This window comes from Pituophis catenifer, unplaced genomic scaffold (genome assembly GCF_029215685.1).
Source record: "Pituophis catenifer annectens isolate HBS135680 unplaced genomic scaffold, rPitCat1.0.hap2 SCAF_4, whole genome shotgun sequence".
Lineage (NCBI taxonomy): Eukaryota > Metazoa > Chordata > Lepidosauria > Squamata > Colubridae > Pituophis > Pituophis catenifer.
In genome coordinates this window covers 72861043-72877360 of record NW_027256884.1, presented here as the reverse complement: position 1 = coordinate 72877360, position 16318 = coordinate 72861043, and the positions used below count along the sequence as shown (strand labels likewise).

Genomic DNA, 16318 nt, shown 5'->3' with positions numbered 1-16318 from the left:
GGCAGTACCGCCCACTTTGGCAACCACTGGCTTATCTACTTAACAACTGGTTTTACCGACGTAGAATCCCACCACTGGGTCTACCCATTTATTTTTGCAGGCACCGGTCTACTGATTTGTTTTCTTTTAACACTGATCAACTGTAGGGCAGCCCTTTGAAGCCCCGCAGCAAGAGTTTAAACAGTTTTTTTCCCTCTAGCCATCAGCTGGGACTCAGGAGGCAGCAATAGATTGGGAATGGGTGGGGTAAGCGAACGGCGACTGGGCCGGGAACCGGTTTGGGGGCGTGGCCAGCCAATCTTATTACCAGTTCTCCGAACTATTAAAAATTTTTAATACTAGTTTTTACAAACCGGTGCGAACCAGGAGCAACCTACCACTGGTCCAGGTAGTACCCAGAAGTTAGCACTGATTTGAAAGCAGATGCACACAAACACATACAAATCTTAGTACATTTGTCAGTCCTAGAAGCCATCTTTTACTTTGGATCTTCAGAGCTGTGGAAAACTGGGAGGGGAGATTGTATGGAGTTGGGGAAATATCTAGCCATAATAACATTCTTTTCTCTGAGAGTCAAGGATACCCTGCCCTGCACCTGGACTGGTGTGACTGGGCAGCATCTCCAGTTGGGACGGTGCATTGATTGGACCATATGATGGACATGTGGGTGCTGGGGCAGGGACCTGGACTTTCTTTTGGGTGGGGAAAACCAGGAAGCTTTCAGATTCGGGTTTTCCCAGATGTGCCAATATGACATCTCTATTAAAATGGAACTTTGAGGAACTTCTAGCCTCAGATTCTTCTTTCATTGGGGGTGTTACTTGGAACCCTGAAGTTAACCCGAATCTCCTTTCAAACTTCAACCAGCTCCCTGAACTCCGGGGTCCTGAGCCCAGAGCGCCAACCCAACACCGGGCAGCATGAAGATTCAGGAAAGATGGGAGCAAGCAGAGCGGAATAGACCCAAGCCCTCAAATGGAGAGCATTGGGACCGGCTGATCTCAGCAACTCCCGAGAGTGGGGCTTCCCACCACAGTCACGCAGCCAGTTGCTGGCAGACCTACTGGAGCGGTTTGGCCAGCTCAGCATGGGCAGCATCACACAACCTCCTAGTACTGGCCCACCCGGATGGACCCTAGCTCAACCCATGTTCACCTTTCTGGGCCAGGGCGTTCCAGCAGCACTGAGTGGAACATTGACCTCCTTCGCTCAGCATGAAGCGGATCACACCATAGCACTCATGGCTCACCGATAATAAAGATGTCTTGACCATGAGAGATGGATTGGCCTGGAAGGGGTCCAAACTGTATGTCCCCGCCAGCTTGAGGCTGGAAGTACTACAGCGCAGCCATGCCATTTTGGGTTCCTGAAAACTTTGCACCTGGCTAGGAGACAATTTTGGTGGCCAAAGATGAAAGCGGATATGGAAGATTACATAAAAAGCTGTGCCACCTGTGCAGCCATGAAAATGAGACCAGGGAAACCTGGGCTCCTCCAGCAAGTATCCAACCCCAGCTGACCTTGGGAGGAAATAGCAATGGACGTTATAGTCAAACTCCCAGAAAGTGGGGAAATTCAGTGATTTGGACGGTGATCGACTTATTTTCCAAGTAAGCCCATTTCACCACTTGCTTGGGATTGCACTCAGCGAAGAAGCTGGCAAAGATGTTTATTAAACAGATCTACTGCCTACAAGGAGTACCCCACAGGATAATTTCCGATTGAGGGGTCCAATTCACCGCTAAATTCTGGAGGGGGTTCCTGAAATTGGTTGAGTCCACACAAGGACTTAGCTCAGCTTTCCATCCGAATACAAACGGAGCCGTGGAACGAGCAAATGCAATGGTGGAACAATATATAAGATGTTATGTGGATTACCAACAGGAGAATTGGGTGGACTTGTTGCCATTCACAGAAGTGGTTTACAATAACGCCATTCATAGCAGCACCAGACTGACCCCCTTCCAGGTCACCAGGGGCATGGAGTTTGCCCCCATGCCCGAGCTGCCCAGAGGAGCACCTTCCTCCATCACTCTGACCGAATGGATGAAATCAGAAGCCGCTGAAATGTATAAAAAGCAAGCTGACAAACACTGATCTCTTCAACCCCCCTTCCGTGTGGGAGATTGGGTTTATCTATCAACCAAATACATAAAACTGAAGTTGCCCAGTAAAAAGCTGGGACCTAAGTTTTTAGATCCTTTCCCAATAATGAAAATAATTAACCCATTAAATAATTATCCTGTCTTTCACTGCAGTTTACTAAAGCCAGCGGTCGGGTCGAGATTGAGACCATAAACCCGACAAGCACCCAAACCTATAGTGGTGCAAGGGGAAACCCATTATGGAGTTTTCTTTCATTGGGGGTGTTACTTGGAACCCTGACAATATTTCTTGCCTCATTGTTTTCCAAGTGGTTGCAGATCAATTGCTTTGTAATCTGCTCTGAAATCTTCCCAGGTATCGATGTCACATTGATAGATGTATAGTGATATACACCTATTTTTGAAGATTGGTCTTGGTGGGAGTCTGTCCTAGTTTCCAGGAGTTTCTTTAAAACCCTTCACGAACCTTAGCTCATTTGAACTTTAGTCTTCCTGATGCCAGCTATATAGTAGTTCCAAGCTATGTCTTATGTATTTTTCCTTGGTAGCCTATTCCTCATTTTACCTTCATTATGTATCCTTTTTTCACTAAAATTCTTGTATGACTATATTGACTTTGTCTGTTGTCCTCCATGTTTCCCCTTATTGGGATTGCTTGTGATTGCACTTTTAGCATATTCTAACATTTGTCATCTTGAGCTCCTTTTCTATGTAGTTTTATTTGCTGTGCATTTTTAACTATAATTATTCAGAGTTCATTAGAAACTGTTTAAAAAAAAATACGTTCAACATTCATTTATTATCAAGACCTCCAGATTACATGGAGCAATGTTTCCCTGTTGTCCTGCCCACTGATTTCTTCAATGAAATCTTCTCTTTGGAGGAGATACAAGGACATCTGAACTTCTTCTGTTTTCCTCCATCTTCTGTTTTCCTCCGCCTTCTGAAAGAAGCTGTGAATTTTCTGGAATGAGCAGAAACAAAACAACAACAAAAATGGCAGCATAGGATAATAGGCTGTATATTTCAGTATTTTGCATAGTATGGTTTTAGTCTTAGTCATCCTTCTACACTTCTGCTTTCCATCCCATGTGAGATCTCTGGCCACTTCATGTGTTGTCTGCAGTGATTATATCTCCTATTTCTATCTGCTCACCATAGAAAAAAGAAAACTTTTGTTTTCCTTTTTCTATGGAAATTTTTGTACAAATGGTTTAAGTATAGTCAGAAAGCAAAGGCAATCTTTTGAAAACTCCACTTTTTGATTGAAATGAAAGTTTTGGTGAGATTTTCTTCCCCTTATTTGTTCTGATGTGTTTTGAAAGCAGAGAACTTTGCCCTCATAAATTGGTATAGTTTAATCACTGCTTCTGTGCTCCATGGTTCACCTGCTTTATTCCTATGGCTATTGTAAGCGAAATTTGCATTATGACTGTTTTCCAAATAACCAACAATTTATTGTAGATAATTAATACAAATCTGTCTGTGATTTGTCTTTGAAAATCACCATGACAACTTTTTAAGCCACCCCAAGGTATATGGACCTCCTCCTTCTAGGTGTCATTTTCTCTTTCATGTTGCCTGGAAGCAAGAATGGACAACAACTTTTTCTAGCCCATCTATCTGATATGCACCAACAGGCATGAGAATAAGTTGCTAATTACTGCTGTTGTATAAATATAAGAGAGTATCCTTTTCTTATCAAATTGTTGTCCTTGTTTACAGAACACAATAGCAGAGTGAATCTATCTGCTTGAAGACTATACCGCTTACTAAGTAACTTTGTAACATTGCTAGACCTGATGATACGGGATAATTTTCATCTGGTATCTTTTTGAAGAAGGTGATTGAGAAGGTTCCAGACGATCTTGGAGGAAATGGATTATTTGGATACTTTTTCAGTCAGGATTCAGACCAGGGTATAGGATGGACATAGCATTGATCACACTTTTGCATGATTTCTGGCATGGGCATGATGGGAATTATGTATTCATCCTTGCCTTACTTGATGTTTCGGTGGCTTTTGATACTTTCAATCATGGTATCCTTCTGGATTGATTCAGGACTGGGGCTGGGCAGCATGGTGTTCTGCTGGCTTGCCTCCTTTTTTCATGGTCAATTCCAATTGGTGATTGGGAAGAAGGGATCCTCTTCCTCAGGGTGTACTGTGTGATGTGATCAGTGCTTTTTCCTCTTTCCTCCTCATTTATGTGAGCCTGCTAAGTAAGCTCATCCATTGCCATGGAATGTGCATCATTAATATGCTGATTATAGCCAATTGTACATCTCTGCCCTTTTGACAAACTTAAGCATTGTTGTGGACATTTTATCCCAATGTCTGGAGGCTATGAGAGTTTGAGTGGAGATCTGAACTCTGGAAAGATTGAATGGCTTTGAGTTTGGGATCCTTCCATTCTGGGATTATGCCATTTTTGTTGCTGAATGGGGTTATACTGTTCTAATCAGACCTCATGCAAAATCTGGAGGTCCTCCTGGAATCTTGATTTCTGCTTGATGAGCAGGTAGCAATCGTGGCTAGGAGGGTGTTTGCATAACTTCATATTGTGCGCCAGTTACGCCCATTCCTAGACTAAGGGTCTCTTACAGTCACCAATGCTTCAGTCATCTCCCCGTTGGACACTCCCAATAACATACTGTACATTGGGCTGCCCTGGAAGAGTATCTGGGAACTTCAGTTAGTGCCAAATGTAACAATACAACCAGTTATGTTTCTTGTAGAACACACATTACATCTCTTCTTTGGGAGCCCTACATGGCAGGGGACCTGGTTATCTGAGCAATTGTTTCTTTCCAGTTACATTTGCCCACTCCATCAGAACCAGTAGAGAGGACATTTAGGGAGCTACTATATATTTGGCAGGCTCTAGGTGGGCCTTCTCACTTGTTGCATTCATTTTGTAGAATGTCCTCCCCCTTGAGGTGAGGCTTGCACATTGCTCTTAACTTTATGAAGTTTGTTCCATCAGGCCTGTGGACCCCAGGGATTGAGATGGTTCCATTATCATTAACATTCCTTCATCCATTATTTCTTTTTTAGCTGTGATGTTTAATGGTTTTTAACACTTTAAAATAATTATAATAGCTGCTCAAAACTGTCTGTATATCAACATGGGAAAATAGCAAAAACTGAAAAAATCAAGATGTGTTATGGAAATAACAGCAAGAGTCTGGATGATGATGGTCACTACAGATATTTCAAATTGACCTCATCAAGGACACTGAAGTCAAGAAGAATAAAAGTGAATACATCACAAGAAGGAAGAAGATCTTAAAGTCCAAAATCAGGGGAGGAAATACCATTGAGGCAAGTATTCCAGAAAACTGAAGAAGAAAAAAGGGCATTGGAATATCTGAAGAACAATGAAGAAGATGTATTGAAGGCTTACTGAATATTGGAGAGGCTACACTGGCCTAAATGAAAAGCTAAATGAAGAATAGAAGAGAGACATGACAAGGCATAATATTGTATTATATGGCCAGTATGTTAAAAAAAAATAGCAGGCAAACAAATAACAAGACCTGGCAATGGCTAAGTGCAGGAAAATTGAAGGAGGAGGCAGAGGGGCTAATTCTGGCTGCAGAAGCCCAAACTTTAAAAACAAATGCATACAAAGTCAGAATTGAGAAGACAGCAATAAACAGCAAATGTCTCTTCAGCAAATACTTTGAAGAAACAGTGGACCACCTGGTTAATTGCTGCAAGAAGACTGCACAGACTGACTCCATATAATAGCATGATAGCATAGCAACAATGATGCATTTGAATATCTGCAAGAAAAACTATTTGCCTGCAAGCAAGAATTGGTGGGGCCACAAAATAAACAAAATAATAGAAAATGAAAAAGCTAAAGCATGCCAGAATTTTAGAATTCTAAAGATAAGCACCTGCCATGTAGCAGCCCATACTTAGCAATTGTCAATAAGAAAAAGTCTGGAGAGTAGATGTGGCAGAAGACCAAGTAAGATGGTCTACGATTCATGATGGTGAACCTATGGCATGTGTGCCACAGGTGGCATGCGGAGCCATATCAGTGGGCACGCTAGCGTTCCCCTAGTTCAGCTCTGGCATGCATGTGTGCACTGTCCAGCTGATTTTTGGGCCGACCGGAAGTCAGGAAACAGGCTGTTTCTGGCCTCCGGGGGGGAGGCCCATTTTTCACTCTCCCCAGGCTCCAGAGGCTTTCTAGGAGCCTGGGGAGGGCGAAAACGGCCTTCCCCACCCCTCCATGGGCCCTCTGGAGGCTGGAAATGGCCCGTTTGCCGAGTTCTAGTCCCACCGGAAGTCGGCAAATGGGCTGTTTCCAGCCTCTGGAGGGCCTCCTGTGGGGAAGGCCATTTTCACTCTCCCCAGGCTCCAAGAAAGCCTCTGGACCCTGGGGAGGGCAAAAAACGGGCCTACCGGGCCCACCAGGCCATCACGTGCCAAAAGCGGGGGGAGTGCAGGAGGGTCATGTGTGCATGTGCGGGGGCGGGGCACCTTGAATTATGGGTGTGGGAACACACACGCACAACCCCCCCCGCTCCCTCCGCATTTGGCACGTGACGGCAAAAAGGTTCGCCATCACTGATCTATACCATGGGTATCAAACTCGCAGCGCCATGTTGCTGTCATGTGACATTTCGCGATTTTTTTTCCGTTTTACGGAGTTGGGGTGGGCATGGCCTGCACATGATGCATCTGGCCTGTGGGCCACCAGTTTGACACCCCTGGTCTATACAGATGGAAATAAAGAAACTATAATTGCCCTAAAATCTGATGTGGCAGATTTTAGTTTTTAGCAGCCTTAATAGCTAATGTGACCAATCACAAGGGATTATGAGAGCTGCAGTCCATATAATAAAGTCAACCCCTCTGCAAAACACAGAAGACAGACAGACAGACAGACAGACAGACAGACAGACAGACAGACAGATGAGAGAGAGAGAGATAGGGAGGGTTAAATCCTAAACTTTTTTTTTCTCCAGAAAGTGTTTTTTCGCCCAGACTTAAGAGTCAAAAGACATCTGTTCCAAGGTTATACTTTACAATGATTCTGTCCGAACTGTGTTGGTTCCTGCCTCATGAGCTCTAATCCTTAAAAGTGCTCAAAAATCAAATCTTAATGTATGGTTACAAGAGTTTAAGCTTTTAGGTTTCTATCATAATTTGATTTGAGCAGTGTTGACATTAATGGAAATACTTTTAAGCGAGAGTAGGTTAAGGTTGTCATATCTTAGATGCGGAGAACGGCTGTAAGGAGCTCTCCCAAAAGCAAATTAGGTTTTTCTTTTTAACGTTTTAAAGTATTTTTATATTTTTAACTCACTTTTAATCTATTTTTAATCTATACCGGACTCTTACAAAGCACATATAGTGTGGCTACTGTTTGTTTTAGACATATTTTAACAACACTACAACTTGCATTCTTGGCCTAGGCTACTCCTGTGACTCCTCCTTGCAAGGCCTGAAATTGGGATTACCGGATTTATTGACAAACCTCACTGGAGGCCCCTAACTTCGGAGGGGATTTCGAGCTGTTTGTTTTTGGAACGAGTACAGTAAGGAACTGGCTGCAGACGCTCCCGGTAGGCCTGCCTTTAATGAAACCTTATCAGCTTTTTAGTCTCCTTCCCCCACATATTTCCCTGTGAAATAATTTAAACAATTTAAACATTTCTGAAAATAGATGATAGCAAAGAAGTAGGAGTAAAAGACAAGCCGTTGTTTGGAAAGGAGATTGGTTTTTACCTCTGTGGTGCCTCGGCTGAGACCATCATTAAGGCCTACCTTAACTACGATTGCCGAGGGAGGATAAATTATCGCAATATTTAATTTCGCTGGGAGATACTGGATCAACTGTCTACCAGAATGGGAAAGAAAAGTAAGAGGCAGAGAGCTTGCTCTCTCTCCCCAAAATCTATGACAGAACTTAATTACTCCAAGCCTCTTAAACAGCTTAAATTGGATGACTTTATGGAGAGGTGTAATCCAGAACCCCAATCTGAACTTCGAACTTTGTCTCTGTCGACTGTATCATTGGGAGAGGGAGATACAGAAGGGGAGTTTTCTTCCCGGATTTCAGATTCAAACTCGCCTGCTAGAATGGATGATTTTTCAAGCTCTATCCCCTCTCCTACTTCTAGCTGCTTAAAAGAAGTTCCGACATATTCAGACCTCAGAGAGATGGTCTGTACTCAGAGTATGTTAACTGCGCACACAGTAGATTCAATATATGACTTACTGACATCGATCAAAAGAGACATCGAGAGGATCTTCCAATTCTTAAATGGCCCTCACTCTGCAGCTAAGGAGGGTGAGATTGCACACTGTCCTGATGCGCGGAGAGAGTGGGAGAGTGTAAGACCTCAACCCAAACAACAAAGCATTGCAAGTACTGATGCTAACCCTCATCAAGGAAGAAGGTTGTTAAAGAAACAAATCGCTTTAAGGATAAGGAAAATCCCATGCAATAGAGGACGATGGACTTCAAAGGAAAGGATAACCCTCTCACTTGCACAGCTATTGAAATCTGATCCTTTATTAATAGATCTACTCAGATATGAAAAACTTCCCCAGCATAGCAATTGTGTTTGACTAATACTGCATTTTGACAGCAATACTATACCGAACGCTGTAATGAAAAGAAAAGGATCCCTGCTCAGATTTGAAGTCATTCCTACAAGAGTCTTCTCAAGTGGGCCTATTAAACCGCTTTTACAAGGACTTAACCAAACATCAAAAATGGTACCTAGGAACCACTCTGCTACCTCCAGGGTCTTTCCTCCAGAATCCGGAGAAACTATGGAGGCAGGCCAGATCAGGGAGGTCCCACATATGAAGGCAAGCACCGACAAACCAGAGGATGTTATAATCAGCGAATTTGTCTCCTTGTCTCCAAAGGAGCAAAGGTCGATGTTAATTGAATTTGATTTATTAAGATCTTCGCTAGCAGAAGCCTGTAGTTCAACGAGAAGGCTATCCAAGTCGGAAGAACGGGGAAAGCATGTGCAGACAAGGCCTAAAGTCGTTAAGTCCGTCCAGCGGGATAGAAGGGAAGGCAAAAGTCTTTTCAAAGAAACAAAGACCATGAACGTAGCGGCAGAAGTTCACCCTCCCCCAACAGTGCAACTGCCCTCACCTGTCTCATCTTCCTTAAGAACGGAGGAGGCACTTCCGCAACAAACAGAGGCCACTTTTGACTCCTTTGGCACTCCAGAGAAGGCGGTGGTAGTAATTCCGGACCCCTCCACCAGAAGGGTGGAGGAAGAGACACAAGGAGTAGTGCCTCGGGGTGACTGACAAGACAACAAATGGCCAACAACTAGGGTATCTTATATCCCTAGCCTTTCCCTCCTGTCCTGGAATATAGCGGGCTGGAAAGGCATTGCAAACCGGATGGTTTTTATAAAATTGATTTCAACACATCATCTCATCCTCCTTCAAGAAACCTGGCTGACTACTAATGATCCACAGATCAGCTTACCGGGTTTTGCCTCATGGCATAAACCGGCAGGCAAAGTCAATTTAAGAGGGAGGGCAATTGGGGGCTTAACCACGTTGGTCAAAAGGGATACAGGATGGAAGGGTGAAGAAATTTCTTTAGATCCTCAATTCCAATATATTCTGCCTATTAGATGTACGTTCAGGGGGATGGACTTAATCTTAATTAATGTATATATCGCTCCATTTTCATTCCACCTTCTAGAAAGGGATTTGTGGGATGAATTAGATTCAGTATTAGTTACCTTAAAGGGACGCTTTCCCCAAGCAAAAATTATATTAGCTGGAGATACTAATGCAAGACTAGGTTCCTCAATGAAGAGCTATGCTAACCGAGGCCTGGTACCAACTGGTTACTTTTATAATGAGTTCACTTGGTCCTCAATGGACAAGAGGACCAATAAATATGCCCAGAGGTTAATTTCCCTGCTGTTTATGAATGATATGCAAATACTTAGTGGCTCGAGTGATGGGTATATATCCCTATACTTTCTCGTCCAACAAAACCTCAACCTCTATCAATTATATCTGCACTTCCTCTAGTTTAGTACACCATTTTTCAGAAGTAAGAGCTATATTTAGAGAGGAAAGTGACCACTTTCCCATCACGGCTCTGGTTTCACTCTCTTCAGAAGTTAGGCCTCATTCAAGAGAGGAAATTGACACCTTAGCAAACGCCCGGGTTTATAACTATAAAAGGTTATATTGGCACAGACTTGATGTCAAATCTGTCACCACTTATTTGGGCTCAGACGAAGCCAGACACCTAGCAAGGGAAATCTCCCAATCTAAGCCCGGAGGCAACACCCCAATGCCAGCTTATACAGAGCTAACTTCTATTCTTAGGAACTTAATGATCCAGAATGATAGAAAAGTAGATGGGATCTCTAGAAAGTGGTTTGATGATGATTGCCATAACTTGAGGTCAAATCTAAGAGCCGCAGTTAAGAAAGTTAACCGATCCAGACAGGATGGTGATTATTCAAATATGGTTCAACTCAGGAGAGCATACAAATCCCTACTGAAAAACAAGAAAAGTAGCTATAACACCAGGATGTGGAAAGAGGTAGAAATGGCAGCGAAATCCCAATTCCCTACGATCTTTTGGCATAAGATAGCCGGTATATTAAAACAACGTTCCCCATTTATGGACACTGATATATCAGCAGTAAAATGGGAGAAGCACTATCTTGCTTTATTTGATGGTAACAATACAACAAATGTCTTGCAATTGGATATCCTCCAGCAAGAATTAAGGAAATGTCCGGAATGGACACCAGTTACCCCTACCGAAGTTAAGCATATAATTCAATCCTTAAAGGCCAGGAAGGCCCCTGGAGAGGACTTGTTGCCTCCTGAACTCTTTAGGTCCAACATTGACTTTTGGGTACCGGTGCTGGTAGCACTGTTTACTTATATCGATAAAGTAGGGATAATCCCTGAAGGGTGGAGGTTAGCTATAGTTTTTCCAATTTTTAAGAAAGGTGACAGAGCTGCCCCATCCAACTACCGACCCATCAGTCTTCTTAATATAATTTCAAAAATGTATACGAAACATCTCCTAAATAAAATAGAGGACTGGTGCTTGGATAAGGAAATTCTGGCAAATGAGCAGGCAGGTTTTAGATCAGGTAGGTCTACCATAGACAATTGTTTGTCCTTTCCCACTTAATTAATAAATACAAGACCTAGGGGAAAAAGCTGTATACCGCCTTTATTGACCTTACTGCTGCTTTTGATTCTATAGATAGGAACCACTTGTGGAGGAAACTACAAGTTATGGGGATGGACCCCAGACTTATTTTGTTGATCAGGATTCTCTATACTAATATGGCAATTAGAATCAGATATGCAGCAAATGGGGCCTCAACAAACAGCATACTGACAACTAGAGGAGTGAGGCAGGGCTGCCTGCTGGGCCCTACTCTTTTTAACCTTTATATAAATGATATCTGACGCACAGCCCCCAAATAGGCTCTAGATTTATTAACGTATTAATGTATGCCGATGACTTAGTGTTGTTTTCTAGAACCCAAATAGGAATGAGGAGACTTCTTGACAAGCTCACACGTTACTGTACTGCAAACCACTTGACTATAAATGTAGCTAAATCAAAAGTTTTAGTCTTTGGCAATAAGAATAAAAAGCACAATTGGCAGATTAATGACACAAAAATTGAGCAAGTTACCCAATATACTTATCTTGGAATTGTTTTTTCCAGTGCAGGAGGTTGGACTCCGCACCATCAATACCTTTCTCAAAAGGTCAGAGCAGGAGCAAGCCTTGTATCCAAATTAAGTAAACGAATCCAACCAACCTCCATTTTACCTCTTCGTAAAGTCTTTCAGGCTAAACTTGTTCTGATCATGCTCTATGGTGCTGAAATTTGGGGTCTTACAGAGGCCCCCATATTAGAGAGAACTCAAAATAATTTGTTAAGGAGGATGCTTGGGGTAAACAATTCCACTTCAGCTGCAGCCGTCAGAACTGAATTGGGACATTTCTCATGTACACCTATACAATCACTAGGGCGGTAGCCTACTGGCTAAAAATGACCCAGATGGATGCCAGCAGACTCCCTAAAATATGTCTAGAGGAACAGCAGATTTCAAATCCTCAAAGGTATTCCTGGCTAACCCGGCTGTCAGAAATATTGAACCGATATGGCGTAGGGTTCCCATTGTGTGACACACTGAACCAAGTTAAACAACGGATTAAAGATATACATGGGCAAATGGACATGGCAACCCTTTCAACTAATCATTCCCTTAAACTGCTGACAGCAGTTAAAACAACTTTCACTCTGGAAAAGTATTTACATTTAGAAATGCCATCAGTGGAGAGACAGTTATTTGTTAAGTTTAGATTCGAACTTCTAGATACCAACGTTAGATTCGGCCGTTATCGGAAAATCCCGTATGACAAAAGAATATGCATATGTGGGGTAAATGTCGTGGAGGACACGGCGCATATAATATTCGAATGTAGTCTCTATCAAGAAGTAAGAAAACAATATCTGTCCCCAATTATAAATAAATTTCCCCACTGGAATATAAGCCAAAAATTAGCATTTCTGTTGAGGGCTGACTCTCCTCCCCTGGTAAGAGCGATCACTCGATACCTTAAAAGAATGACGGCAATACGAGCCAGTTATATCAAAAAAAAAAATTATCGATTGTAAGGAAGATGAGCTCAGTTAGAGAGGAGCTATCCTATTTGGGTTATCTAGTCTTGGCAACTTAGCTATTGAAATTTGATATTGTAAAATTTTAATGTCATCTATCATATATTTTTAGATTGCTATTTTTGTAACTGTTTTATCTTTTTCCCTTTTTCTTTTCTGTTTTGTTTGAAAAGGCCTTCAGGCTATTCAATAAACTATACTATTTCAACCCAAGAAAAGTATACTTTCTAGAGGGATGTACATATTTTTGCAACAAAACCAGCAGGGAATTTTGTGGAAGTAATGCAGAATTATTAATGTGTCTACTTTTTTGGGAGGGGCAGACTCCAGTCTGTTTAAAAATAGGTAAAACTCTTACAGGATTTAATTTTTCTTGACTCAAAAACTGGATTACCTTGTTTCATAATGTTATTCCAAACATAGGTTATATTTAGTTCTAAACAACTAAGATATGAAGCCTTCCTGTTGGTTGAGAGCATTTTTTTTTTTTTTTGTATCAATTAGTTTTGAAAAAAAAGTTACTTGGGAAGAAGTGTGCTAAGGCTATACTTATTTTTTCCTTACTTCCCTTATTCCAAGAAGTTGCTATCCACTTGTACTTGAGTCAGAAGAAGTCTACACTCATATGAAATAGGCTGACTACACAACTCTGCTGACCTATTCTTTCTCTGTTATTTTTGTCATCTGGGTTCTCTCCACTACCAAGTATGACAAAACCTAATAGATTTTACATGCTATGAGACAGCCCTTGCATGGTGTTGGAATAGAATACAAACCAGGGATAACTTAAGACTGCTCCACTCATGAGCTGAAAACAAGATAAAGGCTGTGGTAGAAAGTACATATTGCCAGACTCTTTCTATGTATGCTTGGAACACCTCTATCTGGGGTTAAGGAAGAAAAGCTGATAGTCCATTCCATTTTAAGGAACTGAAATTAGTATTTCAGTGCAGGGCAAAAGCTAAAATGTCCTTGAAATTAAGCCAGTCCTGTATATTTTTAATGTGAGCCAATACGAAACACTTACAGTTTCAGAGGTCTTTTAAGATCAGGATCCATGTATAAAAACAAGGCATTTTTATTTTCCTGTTCATACATAGGCAATTTCTTTTAATATTGTGGCTTCAGAGGCTAGATCTTTTGGAAAACCATTTTGCTATAAATTATATTACAACTGGGTTGTCATTTAATAGCAAGAGCGCCTATTACTATTGCTTGGGAATGAATCTGTAACATAGAGTGCTAACCAATTCTTAATCCACAGCCAGAGAGAACCTGAATGGAATTGGCCTGGTGACAAAAATGTATTTTATGGTTCCCAAACTGCTACATGAAGTAGAAGAGCTCTCTGTGTCTTTTTTCCTTTCTCTCCCCATTTACTCCCTAGATTACAAACATTTTATTTGCTAAGCAATATTTCTCTTTCTTTTCTGTAGGATTGTTATTCTGAGTGAAGGACCTTGCAAACGCTACTAAAAGGACTATCATGGGCAAACTTGCATTTCTGAAGACCCAATTTATAGTTCACCTCCTGATTGGATTTGTCTTTGTTGTGAGTGGCTTCATCATTAACGTCATCCAACTATGCACGCTAATCCTCTGGCCTATAAACAAGCAGTTTTATCGACGAGTAAACTGTCGCCTTTCCTATTCATTGTGGAGCCGTGAGTATACTATAGTTTCTTTTGCATTAGCTTGAAATGTGACTTATTCACATTGTTGGTTTCTTCTCACACTGAAGAACAGAGGTGGAGAACTATGGCCCCTTTATGACTTGTGGACATCAACTCCCAGAATTCCTGAGCCTGCATGGCTCGCTCAGGAATTCTGGGAATTGAAGCCCACAAGTCATAAAAGGGCCATAGTTCTCCACCCCTGCTATAGAAGATACTTTTTTGGAGCAAAATAAAGGATTGTGCTTTGGAAATGTATTTGCACACACAAGTATTAGACCTCTGGGATTATCTATGTCTTATCTCAAGAAGTGGTGTCTCTGAATTATTTGATCATGGACTTAAACGTAAAATATCTCTTTCTGATTTTCCAAGTCTTTGTAGTTATAAGTATGGGATGAATAGGAAATAGGAGGTGGAGAAGGAACACACAATTCCCACTCTTTCAATACCTAAAGCATCCCTTGTGGAGTTGTTAGCATCTTTCCTTTCTCACCCCTTTTCAATCCCCCCTCCCCCCGACACACATAATAGTTTGTCTGCCCTGATAGCATAGATCTTTTATGTTGCCATTCAGGAGATTTTTCAACTGAGTATCAGAAATTCCTTCTCTTATGCTGCTTTTAATCCCATCCACTATCATCCTCAGTAATCACTGGAGAAGAAAATATTTTTCTTTCTGAAATCATTAAAAATTGAAAATGCATTTATCTTATTAGCTTTCCCCTTTTTGCGTCAGTGTCAGTTCCCCCAAACTTTTGGCTATGTTTATTTTTAGTATTTATTCTAGTAATTGTTTTCTTCCAGACTTCATTGCAAAAAGAAATAAATAAATCAGATTTTTAAATAAGTCGTATAGGTCTTTGGATCACCTTCTTCAGCCATAAGAACTACAGCAACCTATGATAAACACTTGGAAAATCTTGTGTACGTTACTGTATCAATAGTTTAAAATCCTTTTTGACTTCCAGCTGACATTGTGGCAATATCAAACTCAGGGAACGGGTCTCCATGTTCCCTGTGCTGAGTTCTGCCTGTTTGGGGGCTCTGATAGGAGCCAAAGCCGCCTTGTAGGGGCGGTGAAGCTAAGGAGAGGCACCCTGAGAGGTCGCAGGAGAGATCGCAAATCTCCTGCTGAACCCCGGGCTTTTTTCCCTCTATGCCAAGGCGAGGAGAAGAGGCAGCCTAAATATGGCTGCCACGAAGCTGGGACAGTTGAGAAATAGTGAGAAGTGAGTCCTTCGGGAGTAGGGCGGTATAGAAATCTAATAAAATGAAAAAATAAAATGAAATATCTAAGAACTGTACTGGAGCGGAATTGGTGAACAGTGTCTGGAACTGGGTGACAATAATCCTTTTTATTTAAAACTCAACCCCAAAAGAATATCCAGGAAAAGAGAGGCTCACTGCTATTTTTAAAAGCAGCGATTTAACATTTTGAGAAGAATTTCAAAATTGAAGGAAAAAGAATCAAAGGCAAAAAGGCAAAAAAATCTTTAAAAATACAGAAAATTGGATTTCTAAATTGGACAGACATTATTTTGGATAGGCATTTTAAAATGCTGGAACTATTTACTTTAAAAACTAACATCTTTATATTTTGGATGGTTGGTTAATATTGAAATTTGACTTAGAGTGCCACCTGCTGACAAAAGGAAGACATAACACATTCTCAAAATCCTGAAAATACTTGGCTATTGGAGATTTAAACGTGAGAATAAGAATGACATTATTATTAAAGTGACTCCTGAAGGCTACAACACAAGACTGAATTTATACATGGACTTATGAAGGTTCTGGAAAAAGTTTTGGGACTATCCAGAGGAATAGGTTGATCAATTTTGGGATTATGAAT

The 16318-nt window shown here is 41.4% G+C and overlaps 1 protein-coding gene across 1 annotated transcript in view; it reads left to right on the top strand.

The window, feature by feature from the left end:
* AGPAT3 (1-acylglycerol-3-phosphate O-acyltransferase 3) overlaps positions 1-16318 on the top strand; it is a 153587-nt gene that overhangs the window by 115076 nt on the left and 22193 nt on the right. Inside the window, exon 2 of the mRNA XM_070944253.1 lies at positions 14227-14454. Coding sequence (XP_070800354.1) covers positions 14277-14454 — 178 coding nt within the window. The 5' untranslated portion in view covers positions 14227-14276. The remainder of the gene's footprint in view (positions 1-14226; positions 14455-16318) is intronic.